The sequence below is a fragment of the Aquila chrysaetos genome, chromosome 12 (assembly GCF_900496995.4).
Source record: "Aquila chrysaetos chrysaetos chromosome 12, bAquChr1.4, whole genome shotgun sequence".
Lineage (NCBI taxonomy): Eukaryota > Metazoa > Chordata > Aves > Accipitriformes > Accipitridae > Aquila > Aquila chrysaetos.
In genome coordinates this window covers 21,152,285-21,178,357 of record NC_044015.1, presented here as the reverse complement: position 1 = coordinate 21,178,357, position 26,073 = coordinate 21,152,285, and the positions used below count along the sequence as shown (strand labels likewise).

The window sequence follows — 26,073 nt, the reverse complement described above, 5'->3', positions numbered from 1 at the left end:
TCATCTTGTAACTGAAACATTAGGAAGCTTCTTCAAGGTCGTGTGCTGAATGGTTAAATTCAGCATGGCATCGCTCTTTGTTGAAAGGCTTTGTGATATGAGGGAAACTTGATAGTCTCTTAGTGGTAAAAAGTATTTGATTTGTTCATGAATGTTACCAACACACTTCTCTTGGTTTTATAAAAAACCCAAAAAATTGCCCTATTGCAAAAGGTCCACAAAACACCAATTATAGATATCTCTTAAGGCTTGTTCTGGTCTCTCTAGTGAGACTGTCTTCATCCCCTTGATATGGTAGTTATATTCCCATTAGAAGAGGGTTTTTTTATGGTTTTGGTTGGTTGGTTGGGGTTTTTTTTGTTGTTCTTGGATTGGGCTTTTTTGGACAGTAATAATAAAATTCAGGGGCGGTTGGTCAAGTAGCATGTGATTTCCTGACAAGATGTGCTGGTGATACCAAAAATTCATAGAATCTTTTCATGTAAAGTTGCTTTCTGTGTAATCCTTGGGGTAGCTAGAATTAATAACAACTTGATGAGGTAAAAAGTTCTCTAATGATCCCCCTCCTATTAAAGTATAAAATTAATTGCATGCTTGTTTGGGAAGGGGCTTCAGGACAGGCAATTACTAAACAAAATAATCAGGTCTTCGTACTCATTGTGTCTTACCCATGTCACACACAGTGAGTATTTTATTAATAGTAATGATGTTCTTTATGGAAGATCATTCAAGAATGGACAGTGCCATTATGCTAGGCACTGTAACTGGGAAAGCAGTGAGGTACTGCTCTGAGCAGCTTCTAGTCAAATAGCCAAAGCCTGGGAGGAATTAAAAATCAATCCCAATAAATACTATGATGTCAGTTAACTTATAGCACTACTATCTTGCTTAAATAGCATTTTTACTGCATTTGTCAGTATGTTGCACTACTAACATAGTAAAATAATGCACACAAACACACACAGAATCCCTCCATGCTCAAGGGAAACCATTTAAAATCTCTCTGTCCTCGTTTCAGGGTGTTCCATAGATAAGATTCCTGATGTTCAGCTGTAGTTTTATCTAAGTAAATAAATTGTAAGTTTTTACTGACTTCGCTGATTGCATTGTTCAAGACATTGCATTGTTTGCATTGCAACCATACAAGACTTCTTGTATTGTTCCCAATTCTTTTCACGAGTGGTATTTTTCTGGAGAAAATCATAGAATCAGATTACTCCACTTTCATTACATGAGGTTGTGTTGGGTTTTTTTTTCATCAAAATGCTACATATAACTTGAATCTTAATGCTGAGTGGAAGTATTTTAACATTCATTTACATATTACTAATCCAGTTACCTACTTCTTAATTATTAATCCCAGAGTTGCTCATATTCATTCTTAAATTTAGCTGTGGTCAAAAAAAGACCCAGTCCTGTGGGGATTGGAATCAAATGAGATTTTGCTTTTCAATTCAATGGCAGTAGCATCAAGCCTTCACTTTTTGTCGTTCTCTGCTGTTACTGCCTTTTTTTTTTTATTCATGGCTCTTGTTTCTTCATGGCTTCAGTTCTTAAGGAAATTTATGGAACAGTGGTCCTGATACCAGGACCTATGGCACTCCTCCCTATTAATCTTATCCTGTAATAAGAATCGACTGTTTATTTCTTCCCTTTGTTTTATGTCTCAACCATTTTTTTTATTCTGTTGGGACTTTGCTTCTCACCCATGGTTACCAAGTTGCCTTAATAGTCTCTTGTGATGAACAAAATGCCACATCTATAAATCTTTCTGTCTCAATTCATCCACTGTTTCAGTAGATCTGACCTTGAGAAGTTCTACTTGAGCTTTGAGGGCCTCCAGATATTTAACTTCTCTCATGTACAAAATGTGGCCATATCCCAGGCAGCTGTGCATTTGTAGACAGTGGAACAAAGCAGTATCCTCTCCTAACCTGACTAAACCTGCTAGGCTCCTACCTTCCTTGCTTTCTTCTAACTTCAACTACTTCCAGTCTGGTGGTGTTTTATTCCTTAAAAAAGACCGAATGCTGTACAAATATTGTTTTAAAGGGTACTAGTAAATGCATCTGGGGCAAAATGTTGGGCGAATTTTTGCTTATATCAGAGTGTACCCAGTACAGAAATAATTTTTTTTTCTGGGGGAAATTGCTGCTTTGTCTCTGCTGCCTTTGTACACCTACAAATCTATGAGGTCAGCTTTTTATATTTTTGCTGGGGGTTTTACCTTATTTATATTTTGACATATGAACTGTCATTTAATAGCAGAAAGATAAATTCCTTTCTCATGCTGGATTCTTTTTGGTAATGACCTTGTTGCCGATGTGATACAGATGAATTTTAAATGTCCATCTCTAAGTAATAAAAAACAAATTTCGGTTTCTATCCCTGTTTAATAATTAAAGCCTTTATCAGTATAAGCAGAGGTACTTTATGTTTATGCTTTTAAATTTCCTGTTGCCATTAATACTTTTAAATGTTACAAGCTTAATTGCCCACTAGATGAACAAATTATTTGTAACCAGTTTGAAATGAACAGAGAAGCAAACTCCAGTGTATTTAACTTTTGTCTTTCACCATGTTTCTGTAATGTAGAAAAATGATACCACACTTGGGGGGGGCGGGGGGGGGGAGAAAGCTGACTTTTACCTTTCAACCTTCATGTAGCAGATTTTAGTCATCATACCTTTTTTCTTTGCCAGAGCTCCCTAGAATAGTTTTGGCAGCATTGAATGGTGATGTCACATGCTGTAACCTAAATTGCAGTAGTTCCTCTTGCCTCCAAGTGGGGAGGAGGGTGGTGCTGATTCCTAAACTTTCTTCACTTCTTCTAATGTTTATGCCAAGAACCTCCAGCACAGAGTGATACAAAATCCTCATTATGGGGGGATAGAGGAGAGAAAGGGTAAAGCCATCTTTGTGGCTTTACATCAGTTTCATAACTGTAAGGTCTGTTCCCCAGGCTTAATGCCTGAATGGAAGTGCTTTGCATTTTAATACATACTATTCTAAGGTTGAATGTGCTGTGTGAGAGGAGGGGCTACAAGAAATGTTGTTTGTCTTGGAAACCTTGAGAAAATATATTTTAAATTCTTAGATGATGTGGGGGAAAAAAAAAAGTATTTGATCAGAAACATTCTTTATTTTGTTCAGTTTTAGTTTGCTCTGTGGATAGCTGTATTGCTGCTGTCCTTCGAACTCATGAACACAATTAGTTAGCAGTGGGACACTGCAATTCTCAGACCTTGCAGTGTCATGTAGTACTGCAGGAGTAGAATCTTGCCGTGATTTACAATTGCACTTTGTGAGTGGTCTGGTAGGTATAAAGGGCACTGTTATGATGCCAAAAATTAGCCATCAGCTTGAATGTCATCTTGAATTAGGATCTTATAATCATGAGTTATTGTACATATATTTTCATCTTGAAAGCTACAAGTCACTATAAATTGCAGTTCTCTTTATAATTTTTTCTATAATATTATCTTTATCATATTCAAAGTGGTTTTGAATTATTGGTTTCATGGTCAACTACTTAAAATTGCTCTCCCTTTAATTAATTATGTTGATTTTGCTTAATCACAAATTATTTACATAATTTATTTTTAAGTCAAACTTTCACAGCAGGAATGATTATGATAATGTCCCACTTAAGTACAGAGTATGGGCTTAATTATATATTTTTTCTTTTGATCTTTTTTGTGGAAGTTGGAGAAGGAAAAAATTGTCACGGGTCTGTCTCATTTATTGTGAAGTATTTCCAAATGTCTAATGTTGTTAATCAATTAATGTAATCTTTATCAGATAGAGTAGTTTAAGGGGGTGTATTAAAGGGGAGGAAAATAATATTTTATTCTATCTATTTATTTGCTGTACATAGTGCATATCCTTATTAGTTACATAGTTAAAAGTTCTGTCCAGGTATGATAAGTACTGGAAGTAATTTCAATTGAGTTAACAAAGGGAATAGAATGAAAATCATTTAAAACTGGTTCACACCAGCAATTCTTCGTGCACTATTAACTGCTAAGATCTAGTCACAAAACATTATTCTGAGGAGAAAAGGTTTAGTGAACCCTAGAAATTGGATTTGATTTATGCCAGAAAATCTGCCTTTTCACTGCTTGAGATTTCTATGGAAGGAAGCCACAGTCTTTTACCAAATGGTTTCTAAGGTAACATCTTATAGCAGAGCATCTGAAACCAATTTGGTTGTTAATGAGAAATAGTTCTCACGGTGGTGGGAAAGTGTGGAGTGAAAGAAAAGGCTTCAAGATTTGGCAGTCTGTCTGTGAAGGCATTTAAATAAACGTGTGCTGCTGCTCTGCTTATGAAATTTCTACATGGATTACACATTCATAATTGCCTTTCAAATGTATAGGTCACTTTCCAGAGTTGTCCCTCCCTATAAATTTCAGAAGTTCTGCATGGTAAAAATATTTGTATACAACAGCTGAATAATTTAAATAGCTGGCACTTTCTAGTGGAAATCTCTTTACTCCTACAGAAAAATATTTGTATTTTGGGGGTGATAGTGTATTTTTGCTGCCAGAAATACATTAGTGAATTGGTGCCACATCAGAGCCATAGTATCCCAGTGATGATAGATGCTACTTGCAGACTTTCTGGACTTGTTGTGAGACATGTTCTGAGAAGTTGCTTTTATACCTCCTTTTCTGAAGTTCTGACTAGATAAATGGTAGGTCAATGATCAGAGATATATGGTCATTTTACAGTAGATGATCTGAATATGCTTTACAGTCAGGGCCTCCTTCGGGTGAAGGGAATAGAGTGCTTCTGTCAACGGTGGCTAATTGCCATTTCTTCCTTCCTCTCAGGAAGAGAGAAAACTATCAATTCTGGCTTCCCTTTCCCTGGATATGTAATAAACATGTAATGTCTCTCTCCTACCCTTTTGCATTGCAGCAAGGCTGTATTCCTGCACTCTGTTCCTTGGTGCCTGTGTAGAGTTGCCTGAGTAGAATTGCAGAGCTTAAAATCACGCTTGCCTACTTTTCTTCCTCATGTTATTGAATTCTATAAGCTTATTCTGAGTCACACAGGAGAAAAACAGTCCCAGAGTGACCCCTTTGCACTAAGCAATGGATCATATTTAGCGCAAAAAAAGGAGAAATGTTACCAAAGTAAAACATATATATATATATATATATATATATAAAAGTAATATCCATAATCCAGATAGCTTTTACAGAGGCAAGAGAAACTTCATGGTGTAATCTCTAGACTTTACATAGGCCAGGTATATTAACAGTGTTTCACTAGCATAGTGATATTATTTAGGAACATGAAAATACCACATTCATACAGTACAGCTGTAATGCCATGAAATGTGTGTAAATGCAGCAAAGACCTCTATTGTGAATTCTCTGGTGAATCTTGTACCAGTATGTTGTTACAGTATGGAAGTACCTGCCTTACTGCGGTGCTGGCAGAGTGGTCCTCGCTGTCCTTTGAAGTTTGCAGAACCAAATTCATGCCCATACTTCAACTACTCTAGCTCATGTTGCACCATGCTTGTACACAGCAACCTCTATCGGCACCTGTTTATTGGAGTTACAGCACTGCATTGGCATTTTTGTGTTGTAGCCACATAAAATGCAATTACTCCTGCAACTTTTATACAGCCTTGATGGTCTTAAGTGACTAAGTTTTAGTTAAACCTGTGTGCTGCTTTAGTTCTGACCAAAGCACTGGTATATAATACAAGTCTGCTCAGTGCCTTTCTGTTATCGTTGACATTGTCCTACCAGTTCTTCTAGAAGTCCATCTTCTCTATAGGTTCCATTCCTGCAAGGGCAGCTGCTCCATTTATATTTACATTAGGTGCCACTCTTGGAGTCCGAGTGAAATGTCCAAGTTATTTTATAAAAGTGATTGTGATTAAATTTGGGTCCCGTAACTTGAAATGCTCTGTAGTTGCATTATGAAAATTGTAGAGTATAATAGCTTCATAACGAGCTTGACTTTAATTTCACCTGCTGCAGAGGGAAGTCCTACACTCTAAAAAAGAAAAGAGAATGCTATGAATACTTCTGTCATGTGATACTAAATATGATTTTCAGAGTAACTGACCCTGTTAGGTGAAATATAGCAGTAAGAACACTTGGTTTCTAGTGCTGTGGTTATAGAAAGTCAGTGTGCCATTATGTGGTTGTCTGAGCGCAGCTCTGGGGATGGTGTTGGGGAACATAATGGAAAGAAATGCTCCAGGAGACAAGTTTGTAGAGAAGGTCTTTCTGATCATTTGGTGGTTGACTTGAACACAACTGTGGTTTTTTGGTTTTGTTTTTTTTTAATTTTAATAAAAGCACTGACTATATCAAATTATTTAACTGCTGTTGCTAAAGGGGGAACTTTGCTTGCCCCATCCTTTGCCCAAAATTCAATGTTTTTTCCCCTGTGGGGAGTTTTTCAGGTTCATGAATAATTCTAAAACTATATGCTTTTTTTGGCCATTTAACAATCTGAATCAGCTTGTTAGAAGATCAGATGAATACAGAAGTAGGTAGAGGAGGTAAGACAGTAAGCAAGGACAAGCAAGTAAGGATTGTCTGTCCTTGAGCCATTCCATAGAAGAGGCATGTGGTTTTGTGAATGGATTAGCAATAAACCTTGAAATGTCTAATATGTTCATTTGCTCTATGTATAGGCAACATTTTATGTTTTATCATCAAATGTGCTCATAAGGTAATCAGTGAAATCAAACTGTGTTGGAACGAAAAACTTTAATATATTCATAAGATGCATTGTGGCCCTAATGTTGATGTAATGTTGAAATAATAGAAATAAAACTAATAGAACAAGGTATTTCAAGCCTGTTATGGTATACAATACCATATATATACACAATGAGTATGTAAGCATTGACACAAGGATTGAGCTTTTGCTTTTGAGAGTTCTTTTCTCAAGTAATTACTTGGAGATAAAAAAAATCAGCAAAGGAATGGGCATTTTTGTACTGATGTCAGAAGATCATTAATCTCTGATAGGATCTCTAAATATCCTGGCTGCAGTTTCACTAACAGGAACTCTTCTAATTTAAGTGATTCCATTGATTTCAAGTAGCCAAAGGTATTAATGTCACAGATCATTTTTATATATTCAGATAAATAATATTTTCACAGAGAACATGAAGACACACTTCTCCACAAAAGGAGGGGGAAAGAAGAGATAGAAAGTAGGTCCTGATTCTTTTTTGAAAAATTGTTGGTGCTTTGGATCTCTAACTGTAGTTCTACAGCTTCTGTGAAGGAGAACAGAAAGTTTAATGAGGCTGAGAGTCAGCTGAGATGGTGCATAAAACTGGGAGAGGGGGAGTAGCGTTTTGGTTTGTTAGTTGTTTTACATTTTGGCAAAGGGGAGGGGTGGTGTTGATTTTGTCTTTTGGGGGGAGGTTGCTGATTGGGATTCCCTCCCCCCCACCCCGGTCCCTGTAGCAACTGCATTGCAAACAGGATTCTGCCTTCCTAATAATCTTTGGAATTTTTATGGATTGCCAGAGCATGTTTCTCATCCCAGTTTTGATAGTAGTGTTCAGGATATCAAAAAAGTGATGAGTAATCATGACAAAATAATAACATAACAAATTAAGCCTATTTTTCAATGGATTTGTGTCCTTTGATCTATCCATATTTCCACTGCAGTATCCTTGTCCCTCCCAACCACCAATTTTCACAAAATCTGTAGGAATGTAATTATCTCAGATATTTTCAGATCTGTCAGATTTGTTAGTTCCATCAGTGAGAGAACAGTGCTATTCGCCTAGGAAAACAAGTTAAAATACTAGCTAAAAAATAGGGAGCTTTTCTAGACTTACTTATATTTGACTTCATTTATTAAAAGGAATTCCTATTTTTTTATCAGAGAATTCTAGAATAAAAATATATTAATTCAGTATTTTTAGAAACAGTAAGGGGATGGCAAGGGTGCTAGTTCATATTAGTTTTAAATACGAGATTGGATTTTGTCTTGTAATTCACATTGTACATGTATATTTAATCTCTGTGAACAAAGGGTAGTCCCAAACATGTAAGAATGTTAATGTGCTGAAATAATGTTAAGTCTGGATTTAAAATATTAAAAAAAAAAGAAATTTAAGTTACTCTACCTTCTTTTGTCACCCTTCTGCATCTATGAATAGTAACATATTTAATCACATGAGTAAACACAAGAAAACTGTGATTTCTAAAGTCTAGAAGCTGTTATGTTAGTAGCATAATTAACTTAGAAACCTGTTGTTTATGATTAAGTTGGCTTGCAAAGTAGTCATATTAAATAATTGTTAAGCTTACTTTTTAATTACTGTTTAGTGCATCAGGACTGTTGTAGTTCATTTTTAGGTGTAGAAATTGAGATAATTCCCTCCAGACTGATCTTGGTCTCCATTTCCTGTGAAACAAGTGTGCATGCCATCACTGAATGGGGAACAGTAACAAAATCATTCTGAATTTTTCTTCTTTCCCACTCTCCCTTTAACTTAAAAGGGTTAAGTTAAAAAAAAAAAAAAAAAAGTTGTTTGTCCTAAATGTTCTTACTGAAATCCATTATGCATGAAAAGAGTCCGAGTCCATTTGCAAGACCTCTAAATGAACTCCATTCATTCTGTGCTTAGAAATGTCCATTCAGCCAGAAACAGACACAATAGTTACAACCTCATTTATTTGGCACCAATGCCAGCTTATTAAAAGTGAAGGGATTGTTATGAAAAAGTATAGTAATTTTTCTATGCTAGTTATATAATTCTTTAATAAAATTCCTTTAGGATCTGAATAATGTAATAATTGCATCTATATTCTTTGCCCATAGTTGCAATGTAGTAGCATTGCATTCATTTAAAGTTCTTAAACATTCATGAAGATTTTGAAATAGCTATTTTGAAAACATAAGTTGATCTATTTTAACTTATTTTCATGTAAAACAAGTTATAGGGACATCTATTTCTAAATGACTCAGAAATTAAGCCAATTATTAATCATAATTAGTGGCTGTGGAGGAAAAAGTTTTAAAGTTTTGTCTTTTGAAACATTTGGGAGGTAAAATACTTACAATATGCATGTCAAAATTGTAGGAATATAGTATTATAATTTCATCACTTTAAAATCCATGAAGATAAATCAAGAATTCAATACTGCAGATTTTGTAGGTCATAAACTTAAAGAGGGGATTGTCCCATTGTGATCAGCAGAATGTCATGATCCTCAGGTGTATGTGCGTGATATCAGACCACATTGTATCTTATTTTAAATGACTTGGAGTATTGAGCAAGATTACAGAGGTATCGCTGGCTTTCCTTCTGATATTAGGAATGAACAAAAATGATAAACATTTAGGAGAACCTGGCTTGCCTTACATGCAAGTAAGACTTTTGTAAGTTCTCCTCATTCTTGCATGCGTTCTTACGACATGTGTGAGAAAGTCATACAGACTCCTGTGGGGGTTCTCCCTCCAGTTCAGGTATGGGAGGTTCTGAGGATGAGTCTAAGGTAACTGTGTGTGTTTTCATTTGTTTGCTTTTTCTGACAGTCTGGTTGCCTATATACATTTGTTAATTTCATAATTATGTATGTAATGTAGAAATAAATATTATGTTTGGAGGGAAAGAGAAAGTTAACAGCAGATACATATTTTTACTTTATATTAGTCATCTTTGACCTGGAGTCCTTTATTTATTCAGATTCAGCAGTGGCTGAAGACCCTGTTGCTGTCAGCTGTCACAACTGTACAGGGCCCTTCTGAAGTCAGTGACGTAGCCATTTGCGTGCCGACTACTGTTGCACTAGGGCCTTTAAGTACTAATCATCATCTTGGACAGTGGCTTTGGTAGCTGACTGGAACTGACTGAGCATTTCCTCCAACAAACTGTAGAAAATACTGTTTGTGGGAAGTGTGTGACTGAGGGTGAATGGGTGAGGGGCTCATGGCAGGAAAAACAACTAACAGGAAAGGGTAAGTAGAAACATCATCCTCCTTGCTCTCAACCAGTTCTTTATCTGACAGTCCTCCTGCTGGTTGCTTTTCCTGCAGAGTCTCCTCCTCCTTCCGTCCCCTTGACATGCAAAATACACATCTAGTGAATACCTACACAATGAAAGTTACAGTACTTTGTTACTGAAACTCCCTGTATGCCTGTTCTGTAACTCTTGTGTAGGATTCCATTGTTTTGGTTACTGCTGAGCTTGACAATATGTGAGTTGCACCTGCGGTATGGTCCTGTCTGGGGTTGTACAATGCAATAATAACCTGAAGCTACCGGGAGTTCAACAGAGTAAAGGTTTCAGGACATGCTTTCTGCAAAGTAAATTGCTTTTTAAGTTGTATTTTATTTCTTATTGTTAATATTTTCATCTGTAAATGTTGTGCTCCTATAAAGGATGTATTTTGTCTTTGATGTTCTTCAGCCTGACTTCTGAAATCAGTTCTTTACAGTTAAATGCTGTTGATGTTTGATTTTGGTGGAGTTATTTCTGATCAGCATCAACATTCTAGCACTTTATGTATTTTCCCAGCCTAGAGATCTGTCAGTTCCCATTTCTTTACTATTAGGAAATGAAAATTGAATAAGAAGGTTCTGTGACAATATACAAAAAAAGGAAAACAAAAATTAAAAAGAATTAAAAAATATGTCCTTCATAATTCACTGCTGACAATTCATATCTGATTTTGTTTATTTAGGTACTTCCCATCAAGGTGGCTATTCCCATGATGCTGTGGTCCATGCATTACAAAAATGTGGCATTCGTCATATTGACACAGCAAAAAGATACAGCTGTGAATCTCTCCTCCAAAAGGCTATCAAAGAGAGCGATGTGAAGCGAGAGGACCTCTGGATAACTACCAAACTGTGGCATAGTGATTATGGCTATGAAAGCACAAAAAAAAGCCCGCTTAGAATCATGTTGAAAGACTTGGTGTTGAATATCTTGGTATGAATCTTTACATATAACTCATTTATTGTGCCTTCTGTGTGAGTATTTGCAAAGATGAATGAATTCCTGAAAAAAACTATGTAGTACAGATAGATCACAGACACCAAATTCTGCCTTTATACATTTGCAGATTTCTTGTAATGTTTCTTCTCAAGGAAGTTCACATGCATATAGTTGAGACCACAGAATTTTTCCTTGTTGCAAATGTTTTAAATCAGATCAAGGTATGTTTTGTAAAGTTACATTTCATTGTTAAATCGATTTGAGGAACCACTACATGAGTTGTATATTTTGCTAAAAACACCCAAAACCTATGAAACAAGAATTCATAAACTTTACAATAATTTATTGGTAACTGGGTGACAAAACTGCCACATTTCTTCTGCAGTCTGTTAAATCTCAGGAATGGGAGTCCTTTCTAAAACTTATTTTGTAGGTCTATGTCGTGGTTTAACCCCAGCCAGCAACTAAGCACCATGCAGCTGCTCACTCACTTCCTCCCCCACCCAGTGGGATGGAGGAGAAAATTGGGAAAAGAAGTAAAACTCGTGGGTTGAGGTAAGAATGGTTTAATAGAACAGAAAAGAAGAAACTAATAATGATAACACTAATAAAATTAAAACAGTAATAATAAAAGGATTGGAATATACAAATGATGCACAGTGCAATTGCTCACCACCCACCTATCGATGCCCAGTTAGTCCCCAAGTGGCAATCCCTCCCACCCCCCCTCCCCCTAGTTTCTATACTAGATGTGACGTCACATGGTATGGAATACCCCTTTGGCCAGTTTGGGTCAGCTTCCCTGGCTGTGTCCCCTCCCAACTTCTTGTGCCCCTCCAGCCTTCTTGCTGGCTGGGCATCAGAAGCTGAAAAATCCTTGACTTAGTCTAAACGCTACTTAGCAACAACTGAAAACATCAGTGTTATCAACATTCTTCTCATACCTAGCTCAAAAACATAGCACTGTACTAGCTACTAGGAAGACAATTAACTCTATCCCAGCTGAAACCAGGACAGTCTATTAATTTTAAAAAATTCTGAATAACTGCCTTTGGTTTGGTCTGTCTCATGCAATATACTTTGAGGAAAACGTTGAATGTACCTACAAGACATTGAATTAGACTTATGCACTTTTAAACTTACCCTGATCATAAACTTCTTGTAGTCAAAGATGTCATTGTTACTGTCTTACTAGACAGGCAAAGAGCTGCAATAATGATGCCAATTAATTCTTTGCAACAAGTCATAGGAGAGGAGGTACCTGATAAAAATAAACATGATATTTTTTTAAAATGCTTTTGCTGCTTGTTCCCTAGCTGGAGCAATGAAAAGAAAGTGGAGGTAGAGGAAGATGAATTTAAAGTAATAATCTAAATAATGACACTGGTGGAGGTAGTGTTTATGCTGGTAATCAAGGAATAATTGACCTAACCATCAGACATTATCTGTCAGTGTCCTGAAGAGCCTCATTTTGCTTCTCTTTCCTCACCCTGTCCATCTGTTACTAATAAATAAACTTCAATGAAGGAGTGAACAGCTTTTGTGAAGTACAGATTTTGCAGAATTAATGGCATATAATATTAATGGCAGCTGTGTGCTGTATTCACTGGCTTTTTTTGCTTGATGAAGGGGGAAAAAAAAACCCAACCTATCTCTGTTAAAGATGGATACTTGTATGCACTTCTTTGGCTCCATTCTTTCTGGAAATGTATCCCTTAACTTCCTGCACCGGTACAGAATAATGCAAAAATGAATTAAAATCTGTTTTTGTCTGTCCCATGCAAATACAGGTCACTACAAGGAGACTTTCATAAACAAAGTTTCAAGCCCTGACTTTCTTCTCTAAATTAAGAAATATCATGTTTCCTCCCCTCTGCTTTCTGCTTATGTCTTGTGTTTGCTTTCTTTTTTCTTCTGCTTGCTATGACACTGGTGCTGAATGTCGATGAGAGAAAAACTTGACTGGCTTCCAGGAAATCATTTTCAGTGATTCCTTTTAGTACTGCAGTTTGCTTTTATTTTCTCAGGTAGTAGACTGATTAAAGTAGGTGGTCACACAAATACTCAGTTTACTGAGTATTGCTGCTAAGCAGAAATATGTGAAATGAGGAAAAAAATATCTGAGAGCAAAAAATGCACAAATACTGTCACCATGTGAGTGAATTCTTAGACTGGCATAAACAGAACTTGAGTTTGTCAGATATGTTCAGCTCTTGAGACTTCTTTTGCTCATATTACTAAGACAAATTAAGGAATATTACAACTGCCTGTGCAATCTGCCTCCATACTAGATTTTTGTCCTCTTTGGTTTTTTTAATACCCTCACCCATCTTCCCTCCTTCTTCACCTTTCTTCCACTGATGTGGAGATGTCTGAAAAATTTATAAAGCTCTTCCTGAACCACCACTTAGTCTGACATAGTGATCTAAATCAATGCTGGCTTTATCTTGCTTTAACTTGATTTGTAAACTGTGGTGGCTTAGAAAATACTTCACATGCAATTCACTTACCTGTCAATGAGGATGGTGACCTCCACAAGAAGGATGGGATGGCAAGTGGAGTAACGGTTTTGGCTGCTTGAGTTTAATCTCTGTTGGATCAGCTCCACAGACCGTATTATGATCTGCGCTTGTGTGAAAGAGATAAGGTTGAGTTCTATGTTTAGTGCTTATGCTGGTGAAGTAGACCCTTAGAGGAGGTACAATACATGGTGTGTTTCATGGAGTTCATAGAAAGCATCATGCTTTAGGGAGTCCCGTACCTCCTGTCTGAAAGCACTCAGAAGTGCTTTATATTGGAAGGATTTTTCAAGCAAAAAGTGGCAATATCTTGAGACGTGAACTTTTCAAGTGTTTCAAGAATGCTTAGAATAAGAGCTTTTTGTTGGAAATTGAGGCTTATCACAAGTCTAACAAAAGTAACTGAAACGCAGAAGATTGGTTTAAAAATATGGTCATAGCCTTGTAGAACTAAGCTTAGATATCCTAGCCGTTTTCATTCATACCTGCATTTTGTGTCCCTTTTCTGCTGGCCAGTCTATACCATAGAGAGGACATGAAATCCATGACAAGAAGAGATCTGGCAATAACAGAACAATTTGTGTCCAAGCTTATTTAGGAAAGGAAAGTAAATTCTTTAGTTACAAGCATGTGTTAAAGCTGGCAGTTTTTCTGTGGAATAGGAATGTGAAATAAATGTATGTGAAAGGTACCTAAATCAGTATTTCTTGATTTCATTATATGATATTAACCAAATATGTGGGGCTTTGTAGCATTTCCATAAAGATACGTGGTTCATATAGAAAACTGAAGGATCCTAAATAATATATCTGTGATGGTAGACCTTTATGTTGGAGGGAAAGTTAGCCATTCAGAAGACTGCAAAAAGAAAAAGCTGTAGGAGCCCTGGCAGCTAAATGTGCAGCTAAGCTCTTTGTTTCAGGGAAGGTCCTGTTAATTTTCTTGAGGATCCTTATGGGCTACACAGTCCCTCCATGCAGAGTGAATTAGAGTCTTGGGAAATAATCTAACAGGAATTGATAAATCTGTGCATTAGCAGTATATAGAATGGCTGTTGAAACATTAACTGTTGAAAGCAGTCGCAGCTTTTTAAGAGAAAAAGTGTTCCATGTAAAATACTGTTATGAAAGCTTTTTGATAAACATTTTTTGGGCAAATGGTATTAGGAGAGCAGTGTTCCAGGATTTTTATTTGAATCAGTAGATTATATATCCATGAGAAGCTGGAAATTTGTATTATTTGTGGGTAGTGGTTGTAACAGATATTCTGCTCCTTGCATTTTCTAAATGTGGTCCTTAACTAGCAGTGACAGTAAACCAATATGAAATGGCAGCAAATCTTACAGGTTTGGCAGTAGCAGAATACATTCCTTGGGATTTGGATCAAACCTCCAAAGTAACTTCTTGAATGTGATTTGTGGGTTACTGAATTCATAAACAATTTTATTTTCCTTTTGACTGTTCTGAGTCTATCACATTCAGGCAAATCTAACCTATCCAACAAATACCCAACTGGAGTTGGACAAATGTTCTATCAGCATATGTAGTGTAATAGATGAATCACATGAATTACGATAATACACCCAGTTCAGATTGTGTGTTAATTCAGAATATTTTGGAGGTTGCTTCACATTGATCTTTGTTCCAATAGAATAAAAAAAACAACACAAAAAAAGATTGGGTAGGAGCAAAAAAATACATCATGTACATACTAAGTGCAGTGATGATTCAGAAAAGCAGGGAAAATACAATCATTGCATTATGATAACTGTGCAAAACATTGAAAAATATACTTTTGCTTTTAGGTTTGATATGAGCCAGGGCTTGTTCTGCAAAACTAGGTTTGTTTTAGTGGATTTTGACTTTTTTTTTTTTTTTTTAATATTGTATTAGGAATTTGAATAGAATTGCAAACTTTTATTTCCATGGCAACATGCTGTTAGCTTTTAAATGTTTAAAATGTCCCTGTACTTTTAAGTTAAGAGGAACTGTGTTGATTGTGGGTGCTGCAACCACTAAGAAGTAATAAGACACTCTATTTTAAATGTATGTGTGAAAGTAGTTCATGTGTTAATTTTAGTTTTCCTGCAGCACTGTGTTTTGACATTTGAACTTCAGGCCTTCACTTACCACTGCAAGACTAGAGCTTGATTGTGTGTAAAGGATGCTTTAAAAAGCTGGTAAATACAAAATTTGATTGTGAATGTTTGGAGGTTTTTTTCTTCTTTCTCAAGTGCATCTTCATACTGTGAATCATTGGAGGTTTTTTGTTTTGAGTTAGGATTATTTTTTAAAAATACATGGTTGGAAAACATCAAGGTATTGATTAATCTATCCCACACTACAAGGCACAACCCCATTGTTCTCAACAGATGAAAATGTAGTCTGTTCTTAAAAACCTCCAGTGATGAAGTTGAATGTTTCTTGATTACCAGAACCGTAAGCTATTTTGATAAATAATTTAAAACTAATTTCTTGCCTCCAAAATGAAAATAAGAGTGTTTGTGTTCTTGTAATCTCCCAGGAGGGGAAATACTTTAAGCAAAAGAAAGTGTGTAGGTGTGAACGTGTGTACAAATGAAGATGAAATCTTAGACCTTGGTTTGTGAGGTGCTTGCTGTTTTTATTGGCCTACAGGTATTATGGAAAGTTTTCTAACAGATTCAGGAGAAGTAAGCAGATCCTAATTTAAAATTAAATATGCTTAGTTTATTTAAATAGAGTGGCAGCTCTGTTGCTTATTGCAAGGTACATTGTATTTCTTCCGCTTCTAGCTGTGTTGGGGTGGTTTGTGCATGACTGGCAGAGAGACGATTCTACTCTTTATCTCTGAGATAAGGTACCTTTGCCCCACATCTTTCATGAATGCTTCTTGCAGTCCGGAGTATTTCTAACTGTGAAGTAACTTTTATTTCAACAAAACGCCTAAATTAAAATAAACAATAGGATGATATGGACATCACATAACTGATAACATCACCTTTCTAAAATAAAGGACGAACAGCTAATCATGTTTGCATTGAAGAGGTCTCAGACACTAATACAGGGAACGGTGATATACTGCATTTTTTAAATATCCAAGGCCAGAGATCTTTCAGTTATCAAATCTGTTAAAAGTCGTTCTTCTGAGAGTCCTTCAATTTCTTGGGCTGAGTACAAAGCATCTTTGTATGCGGAAAGCCGTTATGAGGGTATTTCTGTGAATGTTTGCAAACTGTTATGTCTAACTGATTATTCAGGCTTTTGGAAAAGTAGCTTTTGGTGAAATTCTGCTGAAGTTAATGATTATTTATTGGTGGTGCTATACAACATATTTTTGCATAGTTAAGCAGTTCTTATTAGTCTGATTTGGAGAACATAACAAGCAACAATTAAAGATATGCAGTTCTTCCATTTTTACGTGAGGTAGGCATCACATACCAATAACTTACACCTACCTACCTATGACATTAGCTTTATCCAAGCAAAAAAGCTTAAATTAAAACAAGGCAGTCTCTATGCAGTAAGTACTGACAATGGCATATATAATTTTGGCTTAAAAGGAACGCTTGATATTAGCAATTCCTAATGCTAATCCTTGGGATTGCATCTAATATCAGTCAGTGGAAATTGTAAAAGAGAGTTTATTGGCAACAGAATTAGAGTAGTCCTGAGCTTTGAACATAACCTTACCAAATGCTTTAATCAATATCCTACTATTAGTTTTCACTTAAATGTGCCAGAAATTGGTATTTATTCCAATACCTTATGTTGGTGTTTATTCTTAATAAATACAACTTCTTTTTTCAGAGCAATTAGAGAAGAAGTAATTATTTGCAGATCAGTGATGAACAAGACTGCATCTGGTTTTTTACTCTTCTAAATTGGGAGTGGATTTTATGTATATAAGGGCAAAGAATGAGCAACTCTCTCTTTAAACGTGACGTAAATCCAGATGCTGCATATCATTATATATGAGTGATATTTGCTTGTCTGAGCAATTGTATTTAAAAGTCTGATGGGTTATTGATACAAGAAAGTAAAAATTTAGCTCATGATTTTTGTGATACACCCAAAGTAATTTTTTCCTTGATACATCTGTAATGTATCTTACTGTACAAAATTCTGTGGTGGTCTAATTAGATTCTTAATCTAAGCAAATACTCTCTTTAACAGTATTGTAATGATGTACCCAAATGGGGACTAGTGTATTATAGTGAATGTCATGTTACCTTTTCCTCTTAAATCAAGGTTGAATTTGTATTTATAGAGGTGGAAAGCTAATATACCAGCCCAGTGGTATAGTAATCATTAGTGCAGTCCTTAAATGTGAATGAAAAAAGGTATGGTAGAGGATCTGTGTTTTCACAAAGAGGTGCTGTAAATGAATGGTGCAATGCATTCAAAGAACAAATAACTCTGCTCATTGCAAACGAGTCTATCTTTTTATTCCTTAACTCAATATTTGAACTGCCAAAAAAAGGAATATTATAAAGCACTTAAAATTATGCATATCTCAGTCATGCATTTATTTTCTTTTCCTGTTTTGTGTCAGACTAATGATGCGGCAAAGACCAACACCTCTTTGACTGGGATGCCTACAGTTACCTGTTTAATCTGCAGTGAGAATTTAAATAGAAATGTAGTTGTTTTCAAAGTATCTCCTAAATTTCTCCTTCAGAATGTCTAGCAGTGTCTACAAACTTACAACGGCATTAGATCCTATAATTTTTGAAATTTAGATAACCTGATTTGGAACTCTGAGTCCAATACGTGTGAATTTCTCATTTTTAATTTATGTTGGAAATGCTTCCTTTTTCAGTAGAAGGATAGTCTTTTCTTGTGTGGAGACAACACCAAAAAAAAGCTTTCCTGAGACAGCCAGTTTCAATAGCCGTTTGGATAATTTCATCAGTAAATCTTAATTGTGTTTGAAATTGTGCTAACATTTCATAAAATATAGTAAAGCATGATTCTATTCCCTTAAAAATAATATTAAAAAAAAAAAGCTTAAAATCACAAATGCTGGCACAAAATTTAATTGCTGGCACAAAATTAAAAAAAAACCTGCATGACAGAATGTGCTGTAATTTCCAACAGAAATTCATTAATGCAAGTATTCTTTAGAAAGGAAAAAACCAGACCCACTGCTGAGGTTGTATAAAATATCTATAGAACTGCCAAACATATTTATCTTCCATAAACTTAAGACTTGTAGCACTTCAGCAGTAGTCCAGTCTTAATTCCAGTGACCAAAATTGCTTTGATTTAAATGGGGCTTGTTATGTGTTGAAAGTTTAAGTGCATATGTGACCATGGAATTCTGATTACAGTGACCTAAACCTGTGGCACATCTTGCAACTTCTGCTACCTTTAGTTGTTAAATGAAATCTACAACATCACATTATTAAAACTAAATGGATGTATACAGTGGTGATCATGGAGTAGTAATTGTAACTATTTTGATGATAATATGTTAGGGGGTATTACGGAGGGAAAATGCTGTTTCACATGGTTTGATTTTGGGGGTTTTTTTGCACACTTTAATGAGTAGTCTGGTTCTGTTTCTTTTTTATTTAATACACTGGCCTGATGCACATATTCCAGGTAATAGCAATCGAGAGGTCCAAGCTGAAACCTGGAGAGTGATGGAGGAGCTCTGTGAGAAAGGTGATATAATGATGAAAACCTATCTTGGCAGAAGGAGTTACAGTGCATTTTGGGATTTGGGGAATTTGTAGTGAGAGATGTTCAAAAACTTAATTTGAACTGGATGCTCATATTTCAGTGGGATTTGGGTGTGTAAGTTATGTGAATCTCTTTGGAAATTGCAGCATTAGCATTTTGGTAAGTTAAATAAGAGAGCTTTGTGTTGCTTGTAAATAATACATTGCCACATTCTGCCCGTGAGATTAATGATGGTGTGCATACTTTCTTCAGGAAATCTACAAATTACATTGAAATCTGTATGCTACTATGGCACATCTTTGTAGTAGCCTCCTCTGTTTTAAGTATAAATCATGCTAAGTTTTACTTCCTTTAGATTTTTTTTTTTAATTGTATGATGCCATTTTCTAATTTATCATATATTGTGGTACTTCATAGATCCTTTTCTGTTTTAGAAAAGGTCAACAAAACAAAATGGCTAGATGAGGAACAAATACTCAACTGCAGATTCTTTTGGTAGTAACTTTTGGAAAAAAAAAATCAAAGAGGGGAGCGATTCTCTCAAATTCTGGTAACTGTCAAATTGATTTTTCATGCACTGCAAGCTTCAGTTTACATTCATAGCAATAGGAAGAGTAGACTGCCCCAATCAAAATTTATCATATAGATTTAAGAGGAGGATTTTGCTCCTGAAGTATGTAGTATTATTAGAAACAGTGTCGTAAGAGAAGATCCTGTCATGCAGTTCTTGGGCAATGTGGACCACCCTCTTTACAGCTTCAGAGAACTTCCACTGACAGGGAGAAGACTTCCTGGATTAAGTAGTCTATCTGCTAACCCAGAGTTACTGAAATAGCGATTGTCTCAGGAGAGTTGTACAAAGCCAATTACAGGCTGTGTGCCACTACCAGTTTTATCAGAGCAATAAATAAACCTGTTCTCTTACACTTCAACCCTTCAGTTACTTTTGGTCTGCCTCTGGAAACACAGAAGTAAGTTATCTTTGATACATCTTTTATTCTTGCTTTTTATATTAAGCATAAGGGAAGTTGCAAAAAGTGTTTTCTGCCATGTAAGGGATTACAACATTCAGTTGTAATCACTACACCAACCTAATATTTCAAAGCATCAATGACTTTTAAGTCCAAAGATGGATTATTTGACAAGGTACTTCATCTTTCCATTGAGAATTTTTTTTCTGATGAGTATTTAAGTTAGTGCATGTCATTTGTGCCTAGATATGCCATCCTAATTTGCTGCAAACAGGTTGTATTTTCACCTTCTATTATTATTCCTATCCTGTTGGCTTTATTCTGTTTTTGCATGTGTGTTTGTGATCTTTCCTGTCTTACACAACTATTTCTGTCTGTATCTTCCTAATGGGAAAGACTGTGAGCCATTCAGTGGTCTTCCAGTAAGACACTGGAAATACTATCACTGGCCTCATAGGCAGAGGAAAAATTACTTTTATTTTTTGTTCCTGTACATGATACCTCTTTACAGACATGCCATGTTATATTTATTTTTCCTGCAATTGCATTTCTTCAGCAGTTTTGTTAATCTGCATGTTGCTACCCACAGTCTTTTTCTGTAAGCATTCTGTAGACTCATGATTCCTTTAGCTTAATGTAAGCTTTCCAGCTCTGGTTGTCTAAATTACCTCAGTTAGATCATCTACAAGGCAAGGAAAATTTATTAGTCTGGTTGAATCAAGTGCCTTAGAACATCAACCTCCACATTTTTGCTTTAGGGGATACAGACTGTGGATGTCCTGACCATAACTGTGTGTTAGTGAAATGACACACAGATGTTAACCACTCTGGAGATAGAAATGCAATGATTCCTGAGGAAAATGTTAAATAATTTGTTTGCATGGTTAACCACTAGACTTTCCACTGAAGATTAAACACTTGCTGCATATCTTTATGTGACTTGCTATGTGTTATGTGAGCAACATGTTAGCCTTGGTCTGAATTGAATATAATACCTGGTCAAAATTCTTACTTGAGGGAAAAAAAAGTCATCTTCATTTATTGGAGGAAAAATTGTAAGTTCTATACTAAACAGGTGAGTTCTTTGTCTTCTCTGAAGTTGACATTGGTTCAGGTAGTCATTGGTTCCTGTTTGCAATCCTGTTACTTTTGGGTTTTAGGAAATGTTTATTCTAGGAAAAAAAAAATCAGTAGAAACTAAAAGCTTCAAATTTAAGGATTGACCATTTAAAAGAATAATATGCTTCTGCAGTCAATTCACGAAGGAAATATTGAAATTATTCGACTTGCTAGTGGGTTTAGCAACTAGCTGTGTCCACACTGATGAGCGCCTGAAAGTGCAGTGACAATAAACACTGTTCTCTGTAGAAAAAAAAAAATTGGTTTCTGTTATGGGACTGATGATGCATATGTATCTGCAAGATACTTACAAGATAGTTAAAAGATCTCGATGTTGACCTAAGTCTTTGGTCTGGCTGAAGTTAACAAGATTTTCTTTAATCACTTCTCAGTATTCACAGATTGTTTGAGTGCAGATATTTGAAAATCTTATTCTTTCAACTTCAATTTAAATCCAGGTTAATATTTATTCTGCAAAATTCCACTTACCTGGGGCAAGCAACATTTTAAAATAATGTAAATTATTAATAGTCTTTTTTGTTATTATCAATTGCCCTAGGAGGAGGGTAAATAAACTGTTAGTACCCAAGACTGTAAAAGTCTTTAATGCAGGGTTGGTTTTTTTTTTTCAGATTGTGTTAAATTTTAGAGTGGTCACAATGGTCAGAAGTTGACACAAGAAGAATCCCAACTACATCTACATTCATAGCTTTAAGAGAGTTTTTCTTAGGTCATGTGTACAAAGATAGATTCAACCAGGTTTATCTGAGAGCCAGCACATAGCAGCTGAGACATAGGGCTGCAGTAGCACAACTTGCAGGGCTTCTGGCCTGAAGTATCTTCTCACCCAGCTAACTGAGGAGAGACCAGAGGTTCTGGGTCTGTGCCCCTCTCCAGGTCAGCATGTACTAATTTATAACTCTGCCCCCAGATAATAAAAATTGTCTGACAGATTAAAAAAAAAACAAACCACCTGAATTATTTGTCAAAATTATTAAAATAAATATTTTAGGGAGCAAAAGGCATGCATAAAAAGTTAAACAAAACTCCTTGGATTATAATGAGTCCAATTTTAGTAAACTCCTAAGTACCTCTGGCTGTAGAGAAAATAGCAGGTTTATTGTTATTTGAATGCAGCATGTGCCAATGAAATTGTTGTGTAAACTGGTAGATGTGCATTCATTGAGATGTGTGGGCATCTGTAAGTTTACTGTTTCTTAATCCTTGACTGCTTAGTAGTGCTTCCTATATATACTCTTAATGAAGCTTTGGAGTTGAGCTGTAGCATCAGAATATTCTCATAAATAGAAAATAATCGATTCAGGTGACGAGAGAGGTCCTTTTGCTATCACTGAAAAATCCCCACTGGCTTACCACTATACTGTTTTTGTATTTCATCAAAAGGAATTTGAGGTTAACATTTTTCAAAAGAATCTTTTGTCCTGATACGATTTGAACTGGAAATACAAACAATTTAAAATGAGAATCTGAATAGTATTTATTAGAGATCTGGTTACCCTCTCCAGTTGATTACTTACCATACTGAAGTTTTGAGCTGTACTCCTTGGATCCAATGCACTTTGTATCTTTGGAAATTAAACAGAATCTGGTTACTGCCCCAAGGCTGGGGTCTCAGGAACACACTTGAAAGACAGTTTCATATTTTAGCACTCTCACCCTTGTGCTTGAATCCACTGTTCAACTGCCTAATGTAACTGAGCAGCTATTGCAAGATCTCATTTAAGGTTACAAACAATTTCCCAGAATCCTGGGCATTTTTCTTGAGATTTTCCATGAGGGAGACCATGACAGATATGAGAGCATGCCCAAAAACACTTGTAGGAATTCTGAAGCCACTGTTGTCCTTTACTGTAACAGTATGACATAATACATTTATTATCTATGTTAAAAAAACACATCCCAAAATTTTTACCCACTTCAGGTGTTTTAATCCCTCTGGGTTGTGTCTGGAACATGGTCTTTCTGGTTTGCCCTTGAGCTACAGAGTCTTTGGCTAAACACACTTATCTTTTATTTATTCCTGGCTAAATCCTTCAGTATGTGTCTTAGAGTCCATTAAAAGTCCTACCAGCGTCTTTCCCTCTTTAATCTGAAATTTATATTTTTACCCTCTATCCTCTCTTCCCTACAAACAAGGCCAGGTTATACTTTTAGTTTGACTTTTTTTTTTTTAGTACTCCTGTTGTATAGCCAAAGCCCAGTCACTAAATTTGCTGGTTTCCCTTAACAGCTTTCCAGGCAAAAATGTCATACAATCCTGGTCAACAAAGGTAGATATGTATTTAGAGTGGTATACAAACCTATAGCAATTGTATCATTCTGTAACATGAACCAAAACTTATAAATTGTATGCACATTTCCCCAAGTCATACAGAAAGTGTATTAGAACACTTATTCCTCATATTAATGAATTATAACACTGCTTGATTCATGAGGCATTCACATGCTGGTTAAGAAAGGATTCAGTGCAGACATTTTTATTTTGTCTTCCAGTCTGTTGTCTTCCATAGTCTTCAGACCCTGGGATTTGCATGCATTTAGGCCCAGCCTTGCTTCCAGAGGGAGTTGTGCCATCTCTTGTGGTAGCTTGAGGATCAGAATTCTACACCTGATCTGGGTAGTCGGCCCAAGTGATCGGAAGATTTTCTAATTGAAAAGCTCCTGAGGGACTGCAGCAATTTCCACTGCTCAGTCATTGCAGCTTCTTTATGTTGAGAATTATGAACCAGTGAATGAGGAAGGATAATTACTATTTTATTTACTGTTTTTAGAACTGTAGCATGTACTTGACAATATAGGATAAAGGCACTACCTGCACTAAAAACTCCCAATTTAAGAATGCTGGGTGACTTCTGATAGACCAAGCTGATAGCTCTCTATTCATAGCAGGAAAGATCTTACTGTTAAACTGATTTCTACTAGCTGAGGCAGCCTTACAGTTTCAAGAATTAGTTTCTTTAAATGCTGTTATGTCTGAGAATGTAGTTTTGGGTTTTGTTGTTGTTGTTGTTGTTGTTTTAAATCTTCTCTGTCTTAAGGTTGCAGTCAGAGTAAAGAAGTCTCTATCTGCACTGCAGTGCTGAGAGGCAGAGAATTCTAGACGTGAGTCTTTGTTCAACAGCCTGCATACAGGTTTTGCTTTAAAGAGTTACAGGATAAACAGTGCTGAGGGAAAAGGGAGAAAAAAATTCTTAACGTTGGTCAGTGAGATGTTCGTGTATAATAACTGGTTCTTTGTTGTAACAGCTGACATCAACTAGGATTCTTTTAATATCAAGGCTATAGTTTGAATTTTTGTGGTCTCGTACATTGTCATTTTGTGGAATTATCCTCTCCAATACCTCAGGACAGAGGCCAGACTGCCTACAGAACCCATTCCAAGATACATATATTGAGTCAAATATTCCCTTGACAGCTGCAACATTCTTGTATAAGCATTTGTCTGCTGGCAGATGAAAGCAGTGTGGCAAGCTGCTTTGACATCATGAATAGTCATTATATATGCTCACTGGTAATTGGTCTGTTCCTAGCAAAATGACCCTTTCCATATGCAGTGTCTTTAATGACCTTGATTTTGGCATTGTGGCTAGCCCATCATCTTGGCAAGCTTTTCATACACACATGCACATGATTACTTGTCCCTCTATCTAAAAATGCTGGGAAGAATGAGGGCCTCCAGCCAGCTTTTGCCTGAAGTTGGCAAGAGTAGTAACGTGGTGGTTGTTCTGCGTTCAGATCCCACTGGGACTCGGTGCCATTTTACTAAGAGTAAAATTTCTTGCTAATCTTGTTAGTGTAAGCAGTGCAGCTTATGCTTACATGAAATATTCATATTTGCATCAGAAATTCCTTAATATGTTAACATGATTTTTTTTAAACATGGAGAAATGCTTTTCAGAATAAATACAATTATTCCCTTAATATGTTAGTATAGTAGTCTTCATGTAAGATTTGAAGGGAGTCCCACAAAGTAACAGAAATTGTTTAGCCCAGTAACTGAAGCAATGCCACTGTGTTCTTTGAAAAAAAGTTATGTTTGGACTAATTCCAAGTGAGAGAAGAAATCTTATCAACCTCAACAATATTCTTGTCCTTTGTGAGAGAAGAAGTCTTATCAACCTTAACAATATTCTTGTCCTTTTCATCTTTGAGCATAGGTCAGTTCAATCATCATCTTTTCTTACTTCATTTTCTATCAGTTCTTAAAAATGTGAGTGAGGGTTCAGTAAAACAAATACAGTTTTTGTGTAGGTGGCACAAATTTCTAGTATATCCTTTCCTAGATGACATCTTCTGCTTATTCTACTGAAAAATTACTTTAAATCTATGCTTATATTGTCAAATGATGAACAGTTAACCATTCACAAACATTTGTGTTACAGCTCCACAAAATGTTTGTCTCAAGAGTGTTTTTGCTGGTAGAAGTCATATGTGAATGTGTATACATAAGTTGCAGTAATGAGTAAAAGCAAGTAACTAATTTTCCTAGCAACACATCTTTTTCACATTGTCTGTAATAATCTGTCTGTACAGATGAAGATGTCTCATGGGCTTGTTATTATCAGGAGCACAGTTCAGAGATGTGTTTTCAGGGGTTGAAGGTGGTTGCAGTTGGTGAGGATGTTGGTTGCACCACACCCTGTTGATCAGATAAAACAGCAATTAAAGACGTATGGAAAAAAAAAAAGACTACGCATATTTATGTTAAAGATCATAAAGAAGTCTTTATAATGTGCAGTATCTTATTTAAGAATAAGAAATTGCCATAGAATAAGTCATTTTGGTGCAGATGTAAAAGTGGGAACCAATCTAAACTTGCATGAATGTCTAT

The 26,073-nt window shown here is 35.9% G+C and overlaps 1 protein-coding gene across 1 annotated transcript in view; it reads left to right on the top strand.

Annotated features, from left to right (window-relative positions):
• Window positions 1–26,073, top strand: part of LOC115348771 (uncharacterized oxidoreductase ZK1290.5-like) — a gene marked incomplete at its 5' end in the record, with an annotated part of 52,562 nt that overhangs the window by 5,688 nt on the left and 20,801 nt on the right. The window contains 2 exon segments of the mRNA XM_041127857.1: window positions 10,690–10,904; window positions 10,907–10,940. Of these exon segments, the coding sequence (XP_040983791.1) occupies window positions 10,690–10,904; window positions 10,907–10,940 (249 nt within the window).